We start from the raw sequence: 22,846 nt of genomic DNA on the forward strand, positions 1-22,846 counted from the left end.
GCATCTTTCAAACACGCATGCCACGCTCGACTTCGCTGCCTATCCGAAAGTTCAGAGCAATTCATCCCTCCGTCCCCCCCCTTGCCGTGCGAGCGCAATCCTGTCCAGCACTCGCCCCTTCCCCTTCCCCTTCCATCCCCTCTCTGACAGCATAACTAGCAACTGCCCGGCCATCCATGGGTCCCACCTCCCATTCTTCGACCACGCCACGTGACGTGGTGGGCAACTGCCTGGTTGGGAGACGTCGTTTTCGTCGTGCACTCCACCCGTTTCCTCGTTTTTGTCTGCTGCCGCTTATTACCGTCCTTTCGTGTGCTGTACATCTACTCTAATGGTGTGCCGTCGAGATGCTCAGGCTCAAGTGGGACTGCCGGCTTCTTTGAGGGTCCTGAAGCGCGGTCGTCGACCACGCCACGTGATGGGGTGGCGTTCAGGGAAAGGAAGATTTCAACGTCGTCGTGGTTTTCTGTCTCTTCGAGATTGCCGTCCAACGAGTGTTTCCATTGCCCCTTACCCGGCCCATTCCCACCCTTTCCCTCATTCTCCCCCTCTCGCATCTTCATCACTTGCATCACCTTAATCACTAAAATCAAAAGGGTCCCCAAAGTCGACAGCAAAAAACAGTATTGATTTGGCTCAAGGCGTTCCAGGATAGAGCTCCCCGTGTAAACAAAATGGGTATCTCAAAACAAAAAAAATCCCCGTCCTTTCCGTGTCCCATGCATGACCATGCTCATGCCCTGCGTGAATGCAATGCTCGCTTTTCAGTCCTCCCAGAAAAACTCTCGTCCCGATGCAAAACTCCCCGTGGAAATCGTGAGCTCATGCTCCCTCTGTAAACTCCGAACGACTCAACCAGAAAAAACTTCGTGAAACCATGAGCGAAAGCTCGTCAGAAACTCCCCGTGAAAAACTCTGAAACTGAAGCCAAAGCTCCGTCAAAAACTCCTCGCTTGGAAAACTGTGGGAAGGGTGAATCGACGCCTGTAAAAGTTCCTCGCCACCGGAAACTGAGAAGGTCAAAGGCAGCAAAACTCTGCCGTGATGATTGCGCCAGAAAAAAAGGTGTAGGTGTGTGTGAGACTCCGCAATGTGTGATCCGCCAGAAAACGTGCGCCGCAGGAATGTGTGATCCGCGAAAGTGCTTGCGCCGAAGAGAAAGGTGTCCCGCCGTAAAAGTGTTTGTGTGCCTCCAGAAACCGTCCGCCGCCGAATGTGTAGCAAATGTGCGCCGCCGTACTGTGTGAGCTGCAGTAGAGCATGCGCCGAGGAGAAGGAGTCCGTGCCGCCGGAATGTGTGTAGAAAAAGTGCCCAGTCTGAATGTGTGAACCGCCAAAGTGCTTGCGCCGAGGAGAAGTGGGTACCGCCGTAAAAGTGTGTGCCTCTAAAAAGTGTGCGCCGCTTGAAGTGTGTGTTTTGCGAGAAAGGGGTATCGCCAGAAAATGTACGCCGCCGTAGTGTGTGTTCCGCTGTGGTGCGCTGCTGAAATGCCCCCGAGACCAATGGCAAACCGAAAAAGGAAAAGAAGCTAGGAAACTCCGTGCTGAAAGCCAGTACTTCCGCCCCCCAAACCACGTGCTACCCAAGTCGCGCTTGTGGCCACCTCACACCTGCAAATGCAGGTGCGCGGACTGACACTGCGCGCCCTTGGGGCACGTGTAAAGGGTTGAATGGGCACTTTCATGGCTGTTCCGACCGATGGAAGGACTGGTGGAAAAAAACAGCGTAAATGAGGAGAGGAAAAGGCGTGCGTCGTGAAAGGTCGTGGTCTAATCGCGCGTTCGAAAGGGCTGTTGTGGTCGCTGGTCGCTTTCGCGCGACAGAATGTCGCACTTTGAGACTTGCGCTCGAAAACAGCATGAAGACAGAACGTGCTTCTTGCAGAGGAGCAGGATTAAAATTCGCTTAACGTTGAAGGCGGGAAGAGAGGCTTTTGTTCAAAACAGCTCGAGAGATAAGAGCATGTGTCTGGTGCTCAAAGACAGTGTGATCGAGGTGTCTTGCTGTAAGCAGAGTCGCGCGTCGGCGGACTTAGAGGGCGTAAACGGTAGGTGTTTGTGCGCGAAACCAGCGTGTGAGGTGAAAAGAGCATGTGTCCGGTGCTCAAAGACAGTGTGATGGAGGCGATAAGAGCATGTGGCCGGTGCTCAAAGACGGTGTGAAGGAGGTGTCTTGCTGTGAGAGCGGAATCGCGAGTCGGCGGACTTCGAGGGCGTAAGCGGGGGATCTTTGCGCAAAGCCAGCGTGAGAGGTAAAAGGAGCATATGTCCGGTGCTCAAGACGGCGTAATGGAGGCAAAAAGAGCATGTGTCTCGTGCTCAAGACGGTGTGATGGAGGCGAAAGAGCATGTGTCCGGTGCTCGAAGACGGTGTGGTGGAGGTGTGTCTTGCTGTAAGAGCGGAATCGCGAGTCGGCGGACTTTGAGAGCGTAAACGGGGCATGTTTGCGTAGAACCAGCGTGAGAGGTAAAAGAGCATGTGGCCGGTGCTCAAAGACGGTGTGTGATGGAGGCGAAAGAGCATGTGTCTGGTACTCAAAGACGGTGTGATGGAGGCGAAAAGAGTATGTGTCCGGTGCTCAGAGACGGTGTGATGGAGGCGAAAAGAGCATGTGGCCGGTGCTCAGAGACAAAATGATGGAGAATGTGTCTTGCTGGAGGGGCGGAATGCGAGTTGGCGGACGTCGAGAGCCGAAAAGAGAGAAGTTGCTGGGGCGCAGGTCGAGCTGGACGGGTGATGATGGCGTTTGAAAGGTCGGATCGAAAGGGAAGCAAAAGCCGTAAAGAGTGTACATGTGGTGATCGACCTGGCGACTCTGATGTGCTCATGGCGGTCGGTATCCAGAGCGAGTCTGTGCCAAACAGTCGAATCAGGCCATCGCTAGACCCTCATCATCCTCCCAGTCAAAGTCGTCCGTGAAGCCTTCGTGAATAATGGCCGAGGCGAACCAGTTGCGGGCGTAATCGATTGTGTTGACTGCATCGTCGTACGAATCTTCAGCCACCTCGCGACCGCGTATGATGGTTGCCATATTGAGGAGGGTGAACATGCCGCAATCTGAGCCGTTGCGCTGGCGCGGCGACTTCCGATCTTTGATGACGGTCCACTCGCTCTCGTCCCAGTGCTCTTTCATCATGGCTTGCATGACCTGCTTGACGACGTTGATGTAGCGATCTCCGTTGCCCCACATGCTGTCGAGGTACTGGATGGTGCGGTTTTGCCCGGAGATCACCACCAGACGCCAGTGGTCGCGGTCACAGATTGGCAGGAAAACCGCCCGGGTCTGGCGCAGCTTCTCCCCATCATGATTCGCCTTCCTGAACCAGGTATTCAAGCTCGACACCCCAAATCCATTCGCCGAGGACCACCACATGGGCGAATACCCATGGAAGGGAGCCGCCGGTCCCCCCTTCACCTTCGAGAAGCCCAGCTTCTCATTTGCCCGGGAGCACATGTACTCCATGCCCTTCAGGACCGCCTCGTCGTTGAGCCACGGTCGGGGTCTGCCAGTCTGAGCCACCCCGGCCGTCATGGTCCGGAGATCTTTTGCATAGAAGTTGCCTTTGATGGAGAAGGTATCCTCCCGCTGCACCAAGCGCTGGAGGGTCTCGCGGTGTGCCTGGGGCAACACTTTGAACAGGCCGCGAGACCTCTCCAGCACCTGGCGCTCCTCCGGCGACATGGCGCTGAGCGCCGCCTCTATCTCCGCGGCTCGGGCGGCCTGCCTCGCGAGCTCCTCGGCCTCCTCCCTGGCCCTTCTCTCCTCCGCCGCCCTCTTCTCCTCCGCCGCTCTCCGCTCGTCCTCCTGGCGCCTCCGCTCCACCTCCGCAACAACCTTCGCTGTCAGGGCATGCCCAGACAGCTCCAGTTCCTGAGAGCCAACCTTGGGTTCCACCGCAGCCGGAGTAATGGCTTTGGTTTCTCCCGAAGGAGCTCCCAGGCTGACGCTGGAGTCGGTGCCCGATGATGTTGGGCGCGAGACGTCCGACTCCGCGAACAGGTGCGGAGGTGGAAGGCCAGGCTGGCCGACGGAGTGTTGCTGCCTCTGAGAGAGAGCAGCGGCGGTCTTCTGCGCCGAGTTGACGCGGCGGGACATGGGCAGATCCAGGTCTTCCTCTTGCCCAGAGTACCGTGGGGTGCCCTGGGAGACCATCCCGGTCGTGGCTGATCGTGGGGTGTCGGGAGACCAGGGCCTTCTCAAGGCAGGCTTGGTCCACCCCGCCGTCTTTGGCAGCTTGACGTGGCTCGGCGGGGGGGTCTTGGGTGTGGCCGTAGGCCGAGATGGCGACGGGGACGGAGCACGTGCTGGAATGATTTTTGACGGAGTCTGCTCCACTGCAGACTTGACCCACTTCCTGGCCGGAGCCGGGCTGAGGCTCTTGGGCGACTCGGGCCACGCACCAGGGATTGTAATTCGCCGCTTGTTGGACATGGAAGTAAGACCAAGGACCTGCTGACCCCGGAGACGACGGCAACAGGCTGAGATCCAGTAGGCTGCTACTTTGATGAATGCGCGTGGGTTGTATATGAAGGACTTGAAAAAGTCACCTCGTCCGTCCTCACGTGGCGGGCTTGTCTCATCGTCCATGTACTGGTCAAAGGTCCGCTTCAGCAAGTTTGGCTCCTTTGCCTCTGTGGCCTGCGGCTCGCTCTGTGAATCGTCGGGAGAAGGGTCGGTAGAGGGTGGTTCCGCTGTGGCCTGCGGCTCGCTCTGTGAAGCTTCGAGGTAAGGGATGGTAGATGGTGATTCCGCTGTGACCTGCGGCCAATCGCATGGCATGCTGGGGCCTGGTTCGATCAATGGTAGTGGGACTGGAGTCTGCGGCGTGGGGATGGGCTCGTCCACACGAGCGCTGCTGAAATTTTGCGGGATGAAAGGGCGTGTCGAGCCGGCCCTGGGACTTGCGCCGAGGAACTTGTCATCCATGTCTTGGAAAGCCTCCTGTGCGATAACCTGGTTGACTCTGGACTTCTTGGCCTTGACCTTGGTGACCCTCGACTTGCCAGCTACAGCGTGTTGCTTCTTTTCATTGCTCCTGTCCTTCAAGAGCTTGCGAGTGGGCGTGGTCGGCTGGTCTTGCGCAGTACCGGAGAGTGGAGCATCATGGGTAGCTTGCGCCTGCTGGTCCTGGACAGGGAACTGGTCCACACGAATATCCGTGGTGGAGTATGACTGCTGCTGAGCCATTTCCAAGTCCGCGGGTCTCGTCTCTGGAGGAGGTACAGCATTGAGACTGTCGAAGGACTGCAAGCGGTTTGCAATCGCCGCGAAAGACCTGTCAACGGGACGACGTACAGGAGCTTGCATCTGAAGCAGTCGCTGCGAAACACCTTGCTCCAATGCGTCCAAAGCGACAAAGACATATGGGGACTTCAACCGATTAGCATTTGTACCGATGGGGGACACATCAGGCGACGTACACCAACGCACAGCTCAGCATCTGGATGAGAAGCCTGAGCACGACGAACGCGTCGCTCTAATACGCGTTTAGAGTGCTGGACGCGGGCCCGAAGACTACGTAGGTAGTTGCCGACATCGAGCTTGGAGCTGTTAGCATTTCCGCAGTAGAACGACCAATGAGTGACATACGTGAGGAGGAGTTGGCAGCTGAGTAGCCTGCATCTGAGCAGCTTGTACCTGAGTCTCATGTACCGGAGCAGCTTGCGACTGGGCCAGGTGGTCCAACTCGCCAAAGGCTGCTTGGATGGTGTCCATTCCGGGAGGGTGTCCAAACTGCACGCCGCGACGCAACCAGGCAAAGACCTCCATGACGGTCGGAATCCTGGACTCTGGGGCCGAGGCTGTAGTGGACGAGCTAGAAGCTTGAGCGGGCGCATTGTGAGGGGAGATGGGAGGGTTGGAGTCGTGAACGGTCGGGGTGGAGGCGTGGGCCTGAGGGCTCTCTGGATCATTGCGCCAACCCTGCAAGCACATTGTTAGAGATGGTTTCGCAGGAGTTCTTCGTAGACATACGTGGTGCGAACGGAACGACGCCATGGTGGGCAGAACGTCCTAACAGACGGTGCGCGAAAGCTCGACGGAAAAAGTGCGGAGAGATGGTGGTGGGTGCGAAACTGGATTGCGCGACGCGCGGGATGAGAGGAACGGTGGGGAGAGTGTGGTGGAGTGTAAGCTTGGAGTCAGCGAGTCCGAAAGCACAAAGGACGATGTGCGAATGGGATCGAGGGTTGGATGCGCTGAGGTCAAGCTCGACGATGATGAAGATGGAGGGACGAGAGTTGAGGCTGGAGCTGGGCCGGGAGGGCGACGAAGGGTGGTCTGTGCGGCAGTTAATCCGGCCGGTCGGGTACGCGACGCGTTCGTGCCGGCCGGGACGTCGATCGGCCCGGCGAGCGAGTCGGATGGAACGAGGCAGGAGGCAGGCAAGCGATCACTTTGGATACTTGTAGAGTCTAGATATAATAAATGGGAATCTACAAATGGTGGTGCCAGTCATGTACAATATCTACATGGACTTGTCAGACCGTTGACAGGGATCGCATAGGGCTGAAGGAAGGGTCCAATCGCCCGCGCTCCCGTCGGCCTGGTTCTGACATGGTGTTCCCTCCACGCATTTTGCTGTCTCTTCCTTTGCTTCTGCATTCCTCGTGCTGTTCGAATAGTACAGCCGCTCTTTGTCTCTAAACGCCCCTGACCACCTTGAACACTTGTGCCCAAGCCGAACGCCAGCAGGCTGCGAACCATGAGCCACCGAGACAATGCAGCAGCAAACAAAGGAGTCCACGGGCAGATGGCCAACTACGACGTCTTCCGCCTCCCGTCTGCACGTCCAAACGCCCCGCCCGACCCCACTGTCCCTGTCCCTGTCGATCGCGGCTGTCTCCATGCCACCAGTCCAGGTTCTCGTCCTACGAGTGCCCCGCCTTTTGTTTCTCGGCCCATCCAAGTCTTCTGCTGCATTTCTGCAACAATCACCATCATGTCCAAGCCTTTGACATCAAGTCTTTCAAAGGCTTTACTCAAGCCGCTATCTGGACTCGGCCCTGTTGCCATTTGAGCATTTGACCCCCCACATGCAGGTAAAGGAAATCCCTCGACCTCATTGTCGACGAGACTCCTCGAGCCTAAACGCCACAAGTAGCTGCACAGCCATGGCAAGCAACAATGCACTAGGGAGGACGCGGCTACTGCATCATGGCAGAATTTTACCAGTAGCATTCGATTCTATCATGTCGCAGTGCTCCTGGACTTTGCCTCAACTATGCTAGATACGCTTTACCAAACCATCCACTGGCCAGCACGAATGCAAAAACCACCGCCACAACAGCACCAACGCCAAACGGCGTTACGACGGTCGGTCTCGGGACGCTCTCAATGTCCTGGATTTCCTTGTTGAATCGCTGCGCCATCATCGTTCTTGAAAACTCCTTCTTCACGCGTTCTTGGCCTGCTATGCCCATCTGGTGCAGATTGTCCTGACCGATGCCTCCAGCCAAGACTTTGCGCATGACCTCTGTCCATTCTTCGACAGCGGCGACGTTTCTCAGCCAGCCAGTCACGTCCTCCACGACTGTCTCGGTCGGTCCTCCTTCATTGGCCGCCAGGACAGGGGTTCCCGCGAGCATGGCCTCGAGCGGAACGATGCCAAAGTGCTCATGGCGCGGTGTGTAGACCAAGAGACTGGCAGATGCAAGGAGCGTCATCTTAAGCATATCGGGAATTGAAAGCAGAAACAGGACGTCAATATCGTCCGGAATTGAAAGCGCTGTGATGACCGTCTTGACCGTGGCGATCTTGAGCTTGAAAGATTCGGCGAGCTGGCAGAGCTCGTTGTAGCAAGCCGTGTTCTCTGGCACCCTCGAGTCGTATCCACCTAGAAAATGTTAGCAGCTGTTTGCTGACCTTGCCCAATAGCCTTACCAGCAATGACCAGCCTCGTGTTTTTGCGCTCTTCCGCTGTCAGTCCAGCATAAGCGCGGATGGCCAGGCCGACGTCTTTTTTCCTCTCGAAGCGGTTGATGCTCAGAAAGGTGGTCTTGTTCTTCCACATGTCTGCATCTCGCTGCGCAGCATCCCATGCGCTCGAGTCGCCATTTTCGTTTGTATCCACGCAGGGGTAAACTACAGCCGGCTTCCTCTGGCTAAGGCCTGGAAAGGCTTGCGCAAATACGCTCCTCGTGAACCCGCTGTTAACCACGATGACTTCGCTGCATCCAGTGCTCCAGCTCTCTACCCAGTCGAATGGCACTCTGTACAATGCCTTGAGGAAGCCTTCTTTTTTCGCCAGCAGCTTGTCCGGGAAATGACAGTAGAACAAGACTCTCGTTTCCGGTGCGACGATTCGTAGTAAGGGAATGCCGGCGCTGAGCTGGTCAATGAAGAAGACCTCGGGTTGCAGCTCGCGGAGCTCGGAAATGGCAATGGTAAGGATCAGGTGCAGCTGCCGCAGAATGGCGCAAAGGATGGCGAAGCGGCCGAAGATTGAGGGCGGAAAGAGAGTGTCGCCGCGGACGCGCACGTCGAGGGTTCCTTTTGATGGCGCGTTGTCTCAGCTCCCTTTGTCTCCACAATGAGCGCCATCGTCGGGCTGCACCAGGTGGATGAGCTTACCATCGCGGGCCTCGTCGAAGCAGTGCTTGGGGTCGCAGTGCGATGTAAAGATGGTAACCTTGTGGCCGAGGTTCTGAAGGCCAACGGCCGCGTCGACGACCAGACGCTCGGCACCGCCAATGCCCAGGTCCGGGTGAAAGAAGACAATCCTCTTGGGCTTGAAAGCCATGAATGAATCGGTTGGAGTCGTGAGGATTGCTTGAAGAAGGGCGGCCTCTAATGCAGACGCGTTCGACGTGGCCACTGCCCTGGCCCGCTTTCGCTGATTGGGCAAGTTTCCCGACCCTAGTGCTCTCGCGTCCCCAGCCTGCCTGCCATGCGGGCTGCACCTCCAACACCATCACAGCTTGTCCGGACTCGTCGCAAACAACCGCAGGACTGCGCCCGAAGACTACTGAAGCTTCGCGCGCGAAGCCGCTTTGATGCGCCGCTTCTGCTGAGTCGCGTGCGCAACATGCCAACAGCTCAACACCACAAACGCCCACAACATTATCGGATGCCTGACCAAACATGGGTCAAGGCTACTCTCTCACTACCCTGTCGGCGGGTGCTGCTGGCATCGACGTGCCAGAACTCGCCGACTTGACTTATGAAAAGAGCTTGGGAAATGCCCGCTTCATGAAAACGATTAGAGCCCGCCAAAAGGATGGACTGGTTGTAGCCAAAGTCGTCATGAAACCGTATGCTAGCATGAGGCTCGATCAATACGTCAAAGCCCTATTGCGTAAGAAGAAAACTCATCGGGTTTTTGTCAAATCGCTGACCGTCACCAGATGAGAGAAAGGTATTGTCAGAGGTGCCAAACGCTCTGCCATACCATCGCATCCTCGAGACAAGCACCAACGGTTTTCTTGTCCGGCAATTCATCCATAGCTCTCTCTATGACCGCATCAGGTATGACTACAAAGCCAACCACTTGTGCTCCATCTAACAAGCATAGCACGCGCCCCTTCCTGGAAGACATTGAGAAGAAGTGGCTATCTTTCCAGTTGCTCTGTGCTGTACGAGACTGCCATGCCAGGAATGTCTACCATGGCGACATCAAGACTGAGAATCTTTTGGTGACATCGTGGAACTGGTTGTATCTCTCGGACTTCTCATCCTCGTTCAAGCCCACCTATCTACCTGAGGATAACCCCGCCGACTTTTCCTTCTACTTTGACACGTCGGGTCGCAGAACGTGCTATCTAGCTCCGGAACGCTTTCTTGGCCCAGGCACGCAATCAGATGGATCCAGGAAAGTCGACTGGGCCATGGACATGTTTAGCGTTGGCTGTGTCATCGCTGAGCTGTTCCTGGAAACGCCAATCTTCTCTCTTAGCCAGCTGTTCAAGTATCGCCAAGGAGAATATGATCCGTTCCACACTCATCTGATCAAGATTGAAGATGTGGACATCAGGGAAATGGTTTCCCACATGATCAAGCTTGACCCGAATACTCGATATTCGGCTGACGAGTGCCTGAGTTTTTGGAGGAAGCGAGCATTTCCGGACTATTTCTTCAGCTTCCTGCACCAGTACATGTACTCGATCACCGATCCCTCTTCTGGCCGTGGGCCCATTACTGCTGGTGGTGAAAACCTGGGAGAAGCCGACGACCGAATCGACAAAGTCTACAGTGACTTTGACAAAATCTCGTACTTTCTTGGGTATGGCGAAGAGAAACGGGAGGAAAAGCCGCCTAGCAGCAGATATACCCTTCGAAGTGACATATTTCCGTTGCATTTGGACATACCAAACTACAGGCACCAAGCGTCAAATCGAGTCCATACGACAACCGATGATGGAACCCTCATTTTCCTTACGTTGGTGGTTGCATCGGTCCGCAGCACAGCACGCGCAACTGCGAGGATCAGGGCATGCGAACTCCTCCTGGCTTTTGCGGAACGGGTTACAGACGAGGCAAAGTTGGATCGAATTCTGCCATACCTGACAGTCTTGCTGAACGACAAGACCGACCTTGTCCGGATTGCTGCACTCCGCACAATCACTCAAGTGGTCAGTTGTACATTCCCATGGCCTTGGATATCACTGACTCTTTGCAGTTGGACCTCATCTCTGTCGTCTCACCAATAAATGCCTACGTCTTTCCCGAGTACATTCTGCCTCGACTCGAGCCATTCCTTCCGGGCCACAAGTCAAATCCAAGCCCTCTCCTTCGAGCCAACTATGCCTCTTGTCTAGCTACCTTGGCTACGACTGCATCCAGGTTCTTGGACATGATGCAAGCCCTTAGGGCCGACGGCTCACTCCCAACAAATGATCCAGAAGCCGAGGAAGACAGCATGAGTCGTTCTGCTTACCAAACGCTCTACGACATTTCCCGCGAGGACTTGGTGTCAAAGTTCGAGGCGCAGACCAAAGCCCTGTTGACAGACAATGATCCGTCTGTCAGGCGAGCTTTTCTTGGGTCCGTCTCGAGTCTCTGCGTCTTCTTTGGGAGTGCCAAAGCAAACGATGTCATCCTCAGCCATCTCAACACCTACTTGAATGACAAGGACTGGATGCTAAAGTGCGCATTTTTCGAAACAATCGTCGGCGTTGCGACATATGTCGGTGGTGCAAGTTTGGAAGAGTTCATCTTGCCATTGATGGTGCAAGCACTGACCGACCCCGAGGAGTTTGTCGTCGAGAAGGTTTTGAGATCACTTGCCTCAATGGCACAGCTCGGGTTGTTTCAGCGTGCAAGGGCGTGGGAGTTGGTCGAAATGGTCGCGCGCTTGACGATGCATCCAAATATCTGGATTCGAGAATCTGCGACCCAGTTCATATCCTCGGCGACGAGATATCTATCGATTGCCGACATTCACAGCATCATTGTACCTTTGATCAAACCCTATCTCAAGGTCCAACCATCGGAGTTGACAGAGCTGAAACTCCTGGACTCGCTCAAGAAACCACTCTCTCGACTTGTAATGGACATGGCACAGACCTGGGCGGTCAATGCCGAGAAGGGCACCTTTTGGAAGTCTGCTCAGCAGCAGCGCACCTTTGCCTTTGGTCTTTCCGACGACGTGATACCCGTCGCACCTACCAGGGATATGGGCCCCAAAGCGTTGAGCAGGATACCAAAGAATGACGAGGACGAACAGTGGCTTAGGAGGTTACGGAATGCAGGCATGCATACGGACGACGAGATGAAGCTTGTCGCCCTCCGCGAATACATTTGGCGATTGGCACATCGCAGGAAACAAGACAACATGAACGGGACCGGGTCGAGATTCAACGCAATTCTCCCCCTTAAGGACCTCGGCATCACTCCTCAGACCATCTTCTTTGATCACAAACAGGCCGTCTTTGAAGAGGCCTTCAACGAACAAATCGACACCGATGGCGACAAGCCTCACACCATTGCAGACGCTTTGCGGGAGGCGTCCATGTCGGGCGATGATGCACTATCGCGAAGACGAATGTCGCATATCAACAGCCATCTGGAGAGACGAGGCTCCGCCAGACCAGAGCAAGCCGATTCTCAATCGGCTACACCTCGAGGGCAGAGTCCGACGCGTGGGTCTGGTCTACCGAAGGACGGCATACAGATACCCAAAACACGCGCGAAAGACCAAGACCCCTTCTCACCTGCATCAGTTGAATCACGGACTGGCTCCAATTTGGGAGTCCATGAGCATGCTGTGCGGCACAAGTCTAGTGCGTTGAGTCTGCTGAACCGGATGGATAGCGGCAACAAGGCAACGGCAGAAATCAGCACTACCTCGACGAATGCCGTCGGCAGATTAGACAGTGTCAAAAAGCGGGAAGAGGTTCCCCAACGGACGAAGTCTCCTCTTGCATTGGCACAAGAACAGCATCGCCAGGACCCAGGGAAGATCAAGTTTCAAGCCGCACACTCTTACACTGGCAATGACCCAACTATTCTCAAGCTCCTCGATTCTGTCTACCTTGAGAACTTTCCTGTGGACAACGTCGAGTTTGGCCCTCGCATCACTCCCGTTAGTCGGAAACAGCCCATTAAGCGTGGCAGTGGCCAGTCAACTTCCGCAACATGGCGTCCAGAAGGAACGTTGGTAGCCATGATGGGCGAGCACACTGGCGCCGTCACTCGAGTCTTGGTGTCCCCTGACCATGCCTTTTTCATTACGGGCTCCGACGATGGCACTGTCAAGGTCTGGGATTCGTTCCGATTAGAGCGCAACATTACGCATCGTTCGCGAGCCACGCACAAACAAGGTGACAACATCAAGATCACCAGTCTTTGCTTTGTCGAAAACACACATTGCTTCATTAGCACTGGCTCCGACGGCAGCATCCAAGTCGTCAAGGTTGACTACAGCGAAATCCAGTCTGGTGCTACCATCTCCACGCGCTACGGCAAGCTCAAAGTCTTGCGCTCTCACAACCTGCCCAAAGATACCTACGCCACCTGGTCTTCTCACCACAAGTCTGAAAATGCGTCGGTCCTCCTCGTCGCCACCAACACATCGCAAGTCATTGCTCTTGACCTGCGGACCATGCAAACGCTCTACACGCTGTCGAACCCGCTTCATCATGGCGCGCCCACCTGCTTCGTCACGGACCGCAGACATCACTGGCTGCTGCTTGGCACAACTCACGGAGTGCTATCACTGTGGGACCTGCGGTTCAAAATGCGGCTCAGAGCATGGGCGTTCCCCGCCGGCGCGCCAATCCACCGCATCACTCTACGCACCGTCAAGATGAGCCACAAGCCGCGCTTCGTCATCGCGGGAGGCACAGGCGGCTCCGACGTGTCCTTCTGGGACCTCGAAAAGGTCGTCTGCACATCCGCCTTCCGCACCTCTGTCCACAAAGAGACGTCGGCCAACCGGCACTACACGCTCGTCGACCTCGACGAAGAGCGCGGCGCGGGCGGCGCCGCAGCCGGCGGCATGCTTCTCCTGGGCCGCTTCGCCTCGTCCCTGAGTCCGGAGACGGCGGCCGTGGGCAGCCCGTCGCCGGCAGCGGCCAACATCGGGCTCAGCGGCGGCGGCGGAGGCAGCGGCGGGACGGACCGCAGCGTGCGCGCCGTGGCACTCGGCTCGGACGACGGCAACGACTTCGTGCTGACGGCCGGTCCGGACTGGAAGGTGCGGTACTGGGACGCCGGACGCCCGGAGAACTCGAGCGTCGTGTCGGGCCTCGAGATGGAGGAGAGCCGGCCCACCTACGCCGTCCTGCCGCCCACGGCGCCGAACCCCGAGACAACCGTCGTCCAGGAGCGCATCTTGCGGCCGCAGGGCGGCTTGGACAACGGCGACGTCGCGGGCGGAGGTGGTGCGAGTCCGGGTGGAAGCGGCGGCAAAGGCAAGGGCACTGGCAAAGCCAGCCCCATCGTCGGCACGCCGCCAAAGAAGCAGGCCCAGCCGGCGACCGGCAGCCGCGAGAATCTGCGTAGTTTGCAGCAGCACCAGCTCCTGAGGGGCCATTTGGACAACATCATGGACGTGGCGGTGCTCGAGCAGCCGTATGGCATGGTGGTGAGCGTGGATAGGGCGGGTTGTGTGTTTGTTTTTCAGTAGGCGGGTGGATGGCTAGCAGAGTGAGTTATGGGGTGGTCTGTACGTTCTTGTACTTGGACTTGCTGCTCGAGGGGAAAGGGGATCGTGGATGGTGCCGGTGGTGAAGCGAGTGTGTAATGGCGATGCTGAGGTAGATGCTTAGTGTGTGCAATACAATACATCCAGTCAGTCTGTTGGACGTGTCTCTTCAAACACTTCGTCTATCAGCTATCTAGACGTATCCTGCTACGTTACATCATGGTCGCGAATCCCCTGGCACCCCCCTTTGACATGAGTTTGCTGTCGTGCCGCCAGCCTGTTGTTGGCTATCTGAATCTCATTGTTCCCTGTATTTCTCTACCATCAACGGTGGTTTGTTTCCCACCCATTTCTTTTATTCGTGCGTAGTAGCGGGAGAGTCTTCCAAAGCAGGCTCACTGGCGCTAGCCTGGAGAGTAAGCGAACAACACCAAGTAGCACGCACCCGACTTTCGAAACAAAGAGATAAGAAATTTCACCCAGAAAGAATTCCAAAAAGTGTAATCTCTCTTTTCGTCGTCGTGGCTTTTCAGAACTTCAGCTAGGCGGCGGGTTCAAGGCGAAAAGAAAGGCAGAGAAGACCGGATGACAGTCAGATTTGTTGTCCCGTGTGTGTGCCAGAAGACAAACGTAAGTAGGAACGTCCACAACTGCCGCAAATTGAGCCACCAGTCACGAATGAATGTCACGGTCACAGTCACAGTCACAATCAGAGGAGCAAAGTCATGGTTGGAATGGAAAGCAGAATAAGCATTAGAACCTCGGTAACCCTCGTCGTGTAATACTCGCAGTAGAAAAGGAAAAAGAAAAAAGCTTCCACCGAGAGCCGCCTCTGCAATCCATTCCATCCATCGGTAGACCCATCCAGTCTACAATCACCACACAACGTCAAGTCGTGGGCAGTCGCGATCCGGTCAGATCCATACCGAGGTGCTCGAGGCGAGGAGGAAAGCAAAAAGCTGGCTGTCGTGAAAGTAAGACCCCTTTGATATAATGCCCCAAACCCGATCCAGAAGGGTACCATGACGGCAAAGGCGAAAGGCCTGCCTGGTGAGTGCCGTCGAAGCTGCATCAGGTGTCCGAAGACCCCCACAAATGCCGGACAGCGGAGAGAGGATTGGGTGAGGGGAAGGGGTATCGCGATGATAAAGCGTCAATGGCGGTGGTCGTAATAAGCGGTAGATTGACGAGGTCCGGTGCCACCTGCGCTTCCATCCGTTAGGACAGTAGCGGGCTACTCCAACCTGTACATCGATGCTGTGCTATTCGGTCCGGTGCCATGACGCGTTGGAAAAAAAGGGCAAATAGTCGACGAGGGTTGAGGTTCGTTTCGTAAAAAAAGACTGATGGTATGCCAGACCGTTGACGCCGCTGATCCGTTTCTTTTGAGAGCCTTGGAGCATCCTTGCTTAGGCCGCGTGAGGGGTATGTCTTCGTTCGATCGCCGTATCATAGAAACGCAAGTGTGAAAAAAGAGGTCGTCGCAATCGACTGGACCAAAACCCAGATCAAAGAGGCTTGCTCGCTTTGCGCGTGCTGCCAATCCTGTAAACGCCGATATTGGGGCTGAGCGGAAGAAGTTTGTGGTCGAAGAAAAAAGGAATGAAACGTATCCCAAACTCAAGAGGCCAAGTGGCCAAAGACGGGCTCAAAGCCATTGGAAAGCCGCCCAACCCCTATGATGGACCAATGCTGTAAGGCTGGATGCCGCCTGTAGCAAAAACGCAGGGCCTGTTGTGACAGGGCCCGGATGCTTCTGGGAATCGTGGAAAAGGAAATGAGAAAACCCGCATTGCTAAACGCCGCGCCATGCAGTTGAGTTTCGTTGAAAAAGAAAAGACCGAGCCTCGTGGTCTACGATTGAGGCAGTGTATGTGCAGTGTCGTGATGTGTAAAAAAACGAAAGGGGGTATCTTGAAAGAAGCAGGCTATGCCAGTCCGGTTTTGACTGCGGTGCAAATCGACGTGATCACAGAACGATAATTTCCTTGCGGCGGCGCTGGTATGGACCAGTCTCGTCGCTTGTAGAGACATCGCTTGTGGGGACTTTTGGGATGATGGGCAATTTTGACTCCCTCTCTGCAGTCGTAGAAGCTGACCGCTCTGTGACAGCAGTAGGGGCTGGCGTTTCCGCAACGGCAGCAGGTGCGGAATTCTCTGCCACAGTCTGCTGCTGTCGCTCGCGACGGGCAGCCTTTTGAGCCTGCTTGCGGAAGTCCTTCTTGTCGCGAGCCGACGTGCTCTTCTTCTTAGATTGGGAGCCGGTCTGCTGTTGAGAACTCTTGCTCGTCGCATCGTCCGCCTCGTAGAAATCCTTGGGTGGCTTCGGCATCGTAAGCCTCAGGCGCACCGGCTTCTTGGGTGAGGACGGAGCAGACGCGGTGCTGTCCGAACGCGGTTTGAAATCATCGTCGGAGTCATCTGTAACAATACGCCGCCTCATGAATGCCATCTGTTCCTGAGACGGACGAGCCTCGCTGCCTGCAGTCGATTCTCGCGAGCTCTGTTGGGATTGGGTGGGCGAGTTGACACGCTTGACACGGCTCTTCGCTGGCAGCATCGGGCGGCCGTCAACGCTCGATGGGGGCGTGGTAGAAGGAGCGGTAGATGGCGGAGGCTCGGAGCGCTCACGCGATATCGACTTGGTGGTCCTGCGCTTGTTCGGGCCATGAATGAACTCGTCATCATCGCTATCGTGGTCCCTTTCAATGCTGGAGCTCTCCTGTGCCGAAGACTGTTCGCGTGACTCTTGCTCGTGCATGAGACTAGCAACGGCGAGGTCAACGTCGCAGTTGTTCTCGGTAAGGTGCTTAATGACTTCAGCCTTGTTGGAGAAGAAGGGAATAGACTTCTGGACAAGGTCGATCTGCCAGTCCTCGGGGTGACTGGGTGCTACGTGCTGCTTCTTCAGAACCGCCTCCCGCGTCACCTTAGTGAGGTGATTGAAAGAAATGCCAGGACGGCCAGTGTGAGGGCCATCGAGCCGGCGAACGGATGAGTAATGTTGCCAGTCCTATGTGATTGTCAGAGCTACGAAGTGAGGTGAGGCGGAGGAGCAATGACTTACGTGGTAGGCAAGATGCACAGCATCCTCGACAGCGTTTTGCTTGCCTTGGTCCGCAAAAGGAGTGATTTCATAGGAACCCGCCGTTTTCCAAATCTTGACGATGCATTTGTAGACATTTGCAAAGGCCTGAACCTCAACGTTGTCGCCCCAAGTGCCGCCCTGGCGCATCTCGTGCAGACGCTCATAGAAGACGCGATCAATTTCCTGCTCGGTTGGCTTTTGCTCGTCGTAGGGAGTCGAGTACACGCTGACACCCTTGCGCTTGGGATTTCTGCGTGACGGGGTGACGGTCACAAAGGGCTTGAACAAGTCGACGTTGTTCTCAACGTGGTCGCAGACCTTCAGACGGATTTCGGCGGCGCGGTTTGGGGAACCGTAGAATTGGTCGGACAAAGCACTGAACATGCAGTCTCCTAGAGTTGACGCGTCAGAATGGTGGCCTGGTAGACGCTCAAGGTTCAGGGTAGATTTGGGGGGATTGGAGCTCACCGTCGCCAATGATTTTTGAGGCGTACAGGCCTAACTCGGTCATCATGGGGAACTCGTCGCAATTGGCGGCCGACCGGCGGGACCGCATGTTGAATGATTGAGAAAAGACTTGAGAGGAGGGTGAGGTTTGAGAGGAGTATGACCATGCAAGCTTTAAAAAGGAAGAAAGGTTGTGGGGTGGAGAGGGACGAACGACCAGCTCACAGGGAAGGTCGGTACCGCATGCGCTTCACACGCACTTCTCCTAGATGACGCTCGTGGGAGCAGTAGGTGGGCGGGCGAATCTCGGTAATCTTGGCGTTGGCAGAATCTTCACCGCCTTTCACTTCACACGCTTCACTTTGTCGAATCGAATGACAAGACAAACTGGATGCGATCGGCCTGTGAGGTGCTACTGCCGCGTCCAGGGAGGGGCCTCGAAAGTTTAAATAATCTTCGCCATGTCGCCCATGGTCATCATCACAGTCAACTCGCCCTTTTGTCTCAACAAACAACTTGATCTCTACCATGGCTCAGTCTGAAGCCAATGTTGTGGTTCTTGGGTGAGCAACCTACCGCCGGGCCGTTGTCGTGAGGCTTGCTCATCACCCGCATCGACTGATCATCTCATCCACCCAGTGCCGGCGTTGTGGGGCTGACCACCGCCCTGCTGCTGTCCAAGATTCCAAACTACCACGTTACTGTCGTCGCGAAGCACATGCCTGGTGATTATGATATCGAGTACGCATCGCCGTGGGCTGGAGCAAACTATCTGCCGTAAGTCTTTGCGTTTTGGTATCTTCTCTTTGCAAAGTCCTTGTCTCGATGAGTCACTCTTTTTTCTGGTACTTCGATCCAAAATATTTTCTGTTGAGGTACTCTTCTTCTCCTTGAGTCCACTCGACCAGTCTTTCCCACATGTTGGCCTATCTACATTTCTTTGGGGTATTTTTCTGTGGTCTGTGGCACCACGGCTGCAGGTCCCCTTGTGACACCCCGCCGTCACGTTGCCTTCTATCACGCTCCTCTAGGGTGTCTTCCACTGTCATGTCTTCCTTTGTGTATCCTCATGTCGCCCTAATGTCGTCCTCATGTCTATCTCATGTCTCCATGTCTTTCCCATGCCCCTGATGCCCCCCTCTGCCTTGCCATGTCACTTCCGCGTCATGCCCCTCCTAACCATCCCCCAGAGTCGGCGCACCAGGCTCTCTCCTCGCCAAATTGGAGAAGGGCACATGGCCCGAGCTGCAACGCCTGGCCTCGAGCGTGCCCGAAGCCGCCATCCACTTCCAAAACACCGTCGTGCAGAACCGCTCCAAGGACGTCAACAGCGCGGTCGGCACGTGGTTCGCGGAGCTGCTGCGGACGGACCCGTGGTGGAAAGACACCGTCCCCGACTTCCGCGTTTTGCCCAAGGAGAGCTTGCCCGCGGGGATTGACTCCGCCACGGCCTTCACGTCTGTTTGCATCAACACCGCCGTCTACCTGCCGTGGCTAGTCGGCCAGTGCCTGGCCAACGGCGCCGTGTTCCGACGGGGCATTGTTTCGCACATCAGCGAAGCAGCGGCTTTGCACGCCAGCGGAAAACCCGCCTCCGTCGTCGTCAACTGCACAGGACTCGGCTCCCTCAAGCTCGGCGGCGTGGCCGACACGGCTATGTATCCCGCGCGGGGGCAAATCGTCCTGGTGCGCAACGAGCCGGGCGTGATGACGAGCACGTCGGGGACAGACGACGGACCAGACGAGGCCGTCTACATCATGCAGCGGGCAGCAGGCGGGGGAACGATCCTCGGTGGCTGCCTGCAAAAGGGCAGCTGGGAGAGCCAGCCCGACCCCTCGCTCGCCAACCGCATCATGAAGCGCGCCGTCGACCTGTGTCCGGCGCTCGTCGGCGGTGCGGGAGGCCCCGAGAAACTCGACGTCATCCGCCACGGCGTTGGATTGCGGCCGATGCGCGAGGGCGGCCCCAGAGTCGAGAAGGAGCGCATCCAGGGCGTGTGGACCGTCCACAACTATGGCCACGGTGGGTACGGGTACCAGTCGAGCTACGGCACGGCGCAGGAGGCGCTGCGGCTGGTCAACGAGGCCCTGGCTTCCAAGGCGAAGCTGTAGAGGCTCGTAGAGTAGATATCAAGACAGACTTCCATTCTTTCGGGCAGATATTTTCGTCAAGACCATTTTCTGATTTTTCTACTTTGCTGTGCTCTGCCATTAATCCCGAGGCGCTTCAGGCTCCGAATGAATGCTCGCCAGCCAGGAACTGCCTTTTGGCTTTTGCTTGTTGAGGATCTGACCCATGCACAGCAGTGCCTATTCGGAATAGAATCACATCTGTTGAGCCCCTGACTACCAACACCGCTACCGAAGACCTTGGTCCACAGAACCGTGGAACGTCATTCTGCTGAAACGTGGGAATAGACTGCATGTAGCCAAGGCACAAGGCACATGGCCCAAAAGAGACAACTGCTGAAGCATTGCTGGTACTCTAAAAAGTCAAATGTCCCAAGTCGTGGGATCCAATGGCCAAGAGGTCCCAGGGACACAAGCCTGTTGGGGTTAACAAAGATGGATCGCATGACATTGGGTGATTTCGATTTTGTTTGATTGGTCTGAGCACAGGTTTTCGCAGCACTAGAGAGTTTTCATGGAGGATTTGACCGCATGATTCTAGAAATTGGAGAAGCAGGCTCTCTGTCCTGCTGTCAATATGTTGTTTCATTTGCTACATGTTCTGTGAGCGGACTTTTTGTGTCTGCTAGCTCACCAGCTCAATGCCATACCGCCGCATCTCGTCCCATCAAGTCTGAAAATGTTGTACTGGGACTGCCTCCCCGCCGACTCGCAGGCATGTTTGATTGCCTGCAAGAGGAAAACCCCCTCTCATTCACTCCTCTTTCAGACCTTGCGCCACGGCCCTCTCCCTAAACGCGCACCACGCCGCTCTTGCTCTTGATGCCGTCAAACAAGCACGTATTGTCCACGGGAATGTACTGCTTGGTCACGACCTTGATGACCTCCTGCGCCACCATGCCACCCGCCAGCGCCGCAATGTTGTGCATCTCAGCGCCTCCAGCGCGGACCCTGTATCAGTGTCAGCTTGTCACGAACTAGATTATGACCCTCGCCAGACGAGTTGCCGCAAGACTTACAGCTCCGCAACAAACTTGCGCAATGTCTCCTTCAGCTCGCCGTACTCGGACTCGTCTTCCACAGACTGGCCCGCCTCGTCCAGCAGCGCGTCCATGAATGTCTTGGCGATGCCAAACGTCTTTTCCGTGTCGGCATCCACCTCTGCGTCGAGCGACCCCGGAACCCGTGGCGCGCCCATTAGACCGTCCGCTTCGTGCGTCGCAACGAACTCATCCCACGCCAGGAATGCCACGTACAGCAGAAAGAGCGTTTCTGGATTCTGCAGGCCGCTGAAGCCGGCGAGAGATTTGGCGCGCTCGCCCCACTTCACCTTGCCATTACCTCCAGGCACGACGTGGAATGGCCGGCCGCGGACCAACTTGATGTGGCCGGCGTTCTTGCAAAATGCCTCAATCTCCTTTTCTGGGACCGGTGGCCTTTGCTTGCCGACGCTCTTTTCTAATATGCGTACGGTGTCGGTAATTTCGGCAAGGTCGGCGCGCGCCTTGCCCTTGTAAATGTTTTGGAGGGCAACGTAGTCTGCAGATTGGGCCTTCATGTCTGGAAGAGAACCCGGGAGTGGCAGGACGCTGTGCTGCCTGTAGAAGAGGGATATGGCGTGGGCGACGAGCCAGAAGTCGGCGGAACTTGATCCAAGCAGACGGCATTCCTCCGCTTCAAAGACCTCGCGGACGTGGCTGCCTACAGCCGGGGGATTCAGGCTCTTGAGAACAGCTGCGATAGCTTCGTCGTAGTTCTCCTCGCCGCCCTCTGGATTGTCTGTGCGTGCTCCTTTGCTGACCATAGCCTTGAACTCGTTCTTTTGCTTGTAGTTCTCGGGGTACTTTCCGTCGTGGCTAGCCTTCCACTCTTCGAGGTAGTGCAGGAGCAGCAGCACGTATGGTACATGGCCGTGGTCGTGATGGCTCAAGCTTTCCAATCCCTGTGTCTTCTCGGCTGCGAACTGAGAAAGTTCAGGCCATGGCGCTAATAATCTCAGATCCACCGTGGACTCTGCGGGCGGGTGGGTATCAACGATGGGGAATGCGGGCGGAAGGTGTATAGAGAAATGTGCGTAGAATCCCACGCTGTGAATGTAGAATACAGGGGTACCGGTTGCACTGGCGTGGTATCTGATCTCTTCGAGAATAGAGGGGCGTATTGGAGCGGCGACAAGAATGAGGGTGTAGGGCGTGAGAGCGTCTTCTTTGGTGATGAAGGATTCGATGGGCTCGGTGACGCTGTGGCCTTGGACATCGGGATTCAACTCTTTCAGGTAGTTTGTCGTGTGTTCTGCCCTGAAGCCGCCGAGGTTCTCGTCTTCAAGAAAGAAGTTGACTCCAAGGTCTGCTTCGGTGACGAGTGCTGAGTCTTGAATTGTGAATTGGCCGATTCCTTGGGGCAGTCAGTATTGCTGGTTCAGCATCAGTAATAGCTGTAGCTCACCTGGTAGGACCAAGTTTTTCAGGGTCTCAATGCCGGCGACACCAGGACCAGAGTTGACAAGCAGAATATGGGCATCTTCCAGAGCTTGCTGGCCGCTGGCAGCCCAGAGCCGGAGCTGTCTGTCGTACTTTTTCTCCTTGGAAGTGGGGCCTTGGAGGGCGGGCGGGGTTGTAGGGGTCATGATGGCAGGGACCAGAGAGGCATGCGGGGTTGTGAGGGTTGCGAGCTGTTCAAGTTGTCGATGATGGAGCTTGGGAGAGCTTGGGCGTTGTAGCGTCAGAGATGCCTGAGGCCAAAAGCAGTCGGTGCCTGTTCTGTCGCCGCGTCGCGTCCAACTGGAAACGCGTGGGGCAAAGTCCGAGGCGGAGATACGCTCGGGCCGGGCCATCACCTGCCGATACCTGTAGGGCTGACAGACCGGCTGCTCGTCAAACACCATACAACAAACATTTTGACATCTGCCATCTCTGGGAGCGACTAACGAGCAATTCTTTGCATCTCTCTCCCGATCATCAATCCTTTCCAACTGTCAATGTGCCCAGCAGTCTTGGTTTCTCACTCAGGTACGAACACAACCTAACCTAGCTTTTCTTCACAGCATGTTCCATGTTCGGACACGCAGTTTGTCAACAAACATATTGTCTTCTCCCA

The 22,846-nt window shown here is 55.9% G+C and overlaps 6 protein-coding genes across 6 annotated transcripts; 2 read left to right on the forward strand and 4 right to left on the reverse strand.

Moving 5' to 3' along the window:
* Positions 1-2,870: 2,870 nt before the first annotated feature.
* On the reverse strand, positions 2,871-5,999 carry BKA78DRAFT_295813 (uncharacterized protein; the record flags this gene model as incomplete). The annotated part of the gene is made up of 5 exons (XM_066886529.1): positions 2,871-5,246; positions 5,298-5,372; positions 5,423-5,542; positions 5,592-5,924; positions 5,976-5,999. The coding sequence occupies 5 exons, from the start codon at positions 5,997-5,999 to the stop codon at positions 2,871-2,873; spliced, it is 2,928 nt and encodes a 975-aa protein (XP_066744623.1).
* Positions 6,000-7,062: 1,063 nt separating this feature from the next.
* BKA78DRAFT_331626 (alpha-1,3-mannosyltransferase-like protein ALG2) lies at positions 7,063-8,742 on the reverse strand (the record flags this gene model as incomplete). Its single annotated transcript, XM_066889894.1, has 4 exons — positions 7,063-7,104; positions 7,331-7,836; positions 7,884-8,492; positions 8,574-8,742. 4 exons carry the CDS (start codon positions 8,740-8,742, stop codon positions 7,063-7,065), a joined length of 1,326 nt encoding a protein of 441 aa, XP_066744624.1.
* Positions 8,743-8,914: 172 nt separating this feature from the next.
* BKA78DRAFT_282902 (uncharacterized protein) lies at positions 8,915-14,251 on the forward strand. The gene is made up of 6 exons (XM_066885661.1): positions 8,915-9,297; positions 9,347-9,467; positions 9,514-10,570; positions 10,618-13,499; positions 13,548-13,819; positions 13,871-14,251. Exons 1-6 carry the CDS (start codon positions 9,084-9,086, stop codon positions 14,065-14,067), a joined length of 4,743 nt encoding a protein of 1,580 aa, XP_066744625.1. The 5' UTR covers positions 8,915-9,083; the 3' UTR covers positions 14,068-14,251.
* Positions 14,252-15,796: 1,545 nt separating this feature from the next.
* On the reverse strand, positions 15,797-17,985 carry BKA78DRAFT_140057 (uncharacterized protein). Its single transcript, XM_066882744.1, has 3 exons — positions 17,642-17,985; positions 17,153-17,565; positions 15,797-17,098 (listed from the first exon to the last, which is right to left on the reverse strand). The coding sequence occupies exons 1-3, from the start codon at positions 17,727-17,729 to the stop codon at positions 16,055-16,057; spliced, it is 1,545 nt and encodes a 514-aa protein (XP_066744626.1). The 5' UTR covers positions 17,730-17,985; the 3' UTR covers positions 15,797-16,054.
* Positions 17,986-18,148: 163 nt separating this feature from the next.
* Positions 18,149-19,732, forward strand: BKA78DRAFT_331628 (D-amino-acid oxidase; the record flags this gene model as incomplete). Its single annotated transcript, XM_066889895.1, has 3 exons — positions 18,149-18,183; positions 18,260-18,397; positions 18,811-19,732. 3 exons carry the CDS (start codon positions 18,149-18,151, stop codon positions 19,730-19,732), a joined length of 1,095 nt encoding a protein of 364 aa, XP_066744627.1.
* A 579-nt stretch (positions 19,733-20,311) lies between these two features.
* BKA78DRAFT_315056 (NEDD8-activating enzyme E1 regulatory subunit) lies at positions 20,312-22,431 on the reverse strand. Its single transcript, XM_066888517.1, has 3 exons — positions 22,196-22,431; positions 20,770-22,144; positions 20,312-20,701 (listed from the first exon to the last, which is right to left on the reverse strand). Exons 1-3 carry the CDS (start codon positions 22,374-22,376, stop codon positions 20,542-20,544), a joined length of 1,716 nt encoding a protein of 571 aa, XP_066744628.1. The 5' UTR covers positions 22,377-22,431; the 3' UTR covers positions 20,312-20,541.
* Between the last annotated feature and the right edge of the window lie 415 nt (positions 22,432-22,846).

Source organism: Phyllosticta capitalensis (genome assembly GCF_038381095.1).
Source record: "Phyllosticta capitalensis strain CBS 128856 chromosome Unknown BKA78scaffold_5, whole genome shotgun sequence".
NCBI classification, from domain to species: Eukaryota; Fungi; Ascomycota; class Dothideomycetes; order Botryosphaeriales; family Phyllostictaceae; genus Phyllosticta; species Phyllosticta capitalensis.

Bases quoted from the DNA above. Each gene is read 5' to 3' on its own strand.
- BKA78DRAFT_282902 (XM_066885661.1), top strand. From the start codon at position 9,084: ATGGGTCAAGGCTACTCTCTCACTACCCTGTCGGCGGGTGCTGCTGGC. The intron at 9,298-9,346 runs GTAAGAAGAAAA...GACCGTCACCAG, and splicing joins ATACGTCAAAGCCCTATTGC to ATGAGAGAAAGGTATTGTCA. The intron at 10,571-10,617 runs GTCAGTTGTACA...GACTCTTTGCAG, and splicing joins TCCGCACAATCACTCAAGTG to TTGGACCTCATCTCTGTCGT.
- BKA78DRAFT_140057 (XM_066882744.1), bottom strand. From the start codon at position 17,729: ATGCGGTCCCGCCGGTCGGCCGCCAATTGCGACGAGTTCCCCATGATG. The intron at 17,566-17,641 runs GTGAGCTCCAAT...CGTCAACTCTAG, and splicing joins CTCAAAAATCATTGGCGACG to GAGACTGCATGTTCAGTGCT. The intron at 17,099-17,152 runs GTAAGTCATTGC...ACAATCACATAG, and splicing joins CTGTGCATCTTGCCTACCAC to GACTGGCAACATTACTCATC.
- BKA78DRAFT_315056 (XM_066888517.1), bottom strand. From the start codon at position 22,376: ATGACCCCTACAACCCCGCCCGCCCTCCAAGGCCCCACTTCCAAGGAG. The intron at 22,145-22,195 runs GTGAGCTACAGC...GACTGCCCCAAG, and splicing joins GAAAAACTTGGTCCTACCAG to GAATCGGCCAATTCACAATT. The intron at 20,702-20,769 runs GTAAGTCTTGCG...ACACTGATACAG, and splicing joins CGCAAGTTTGTTGCGGAGCT to GGTCCGCGCTGGAGGCGCTG.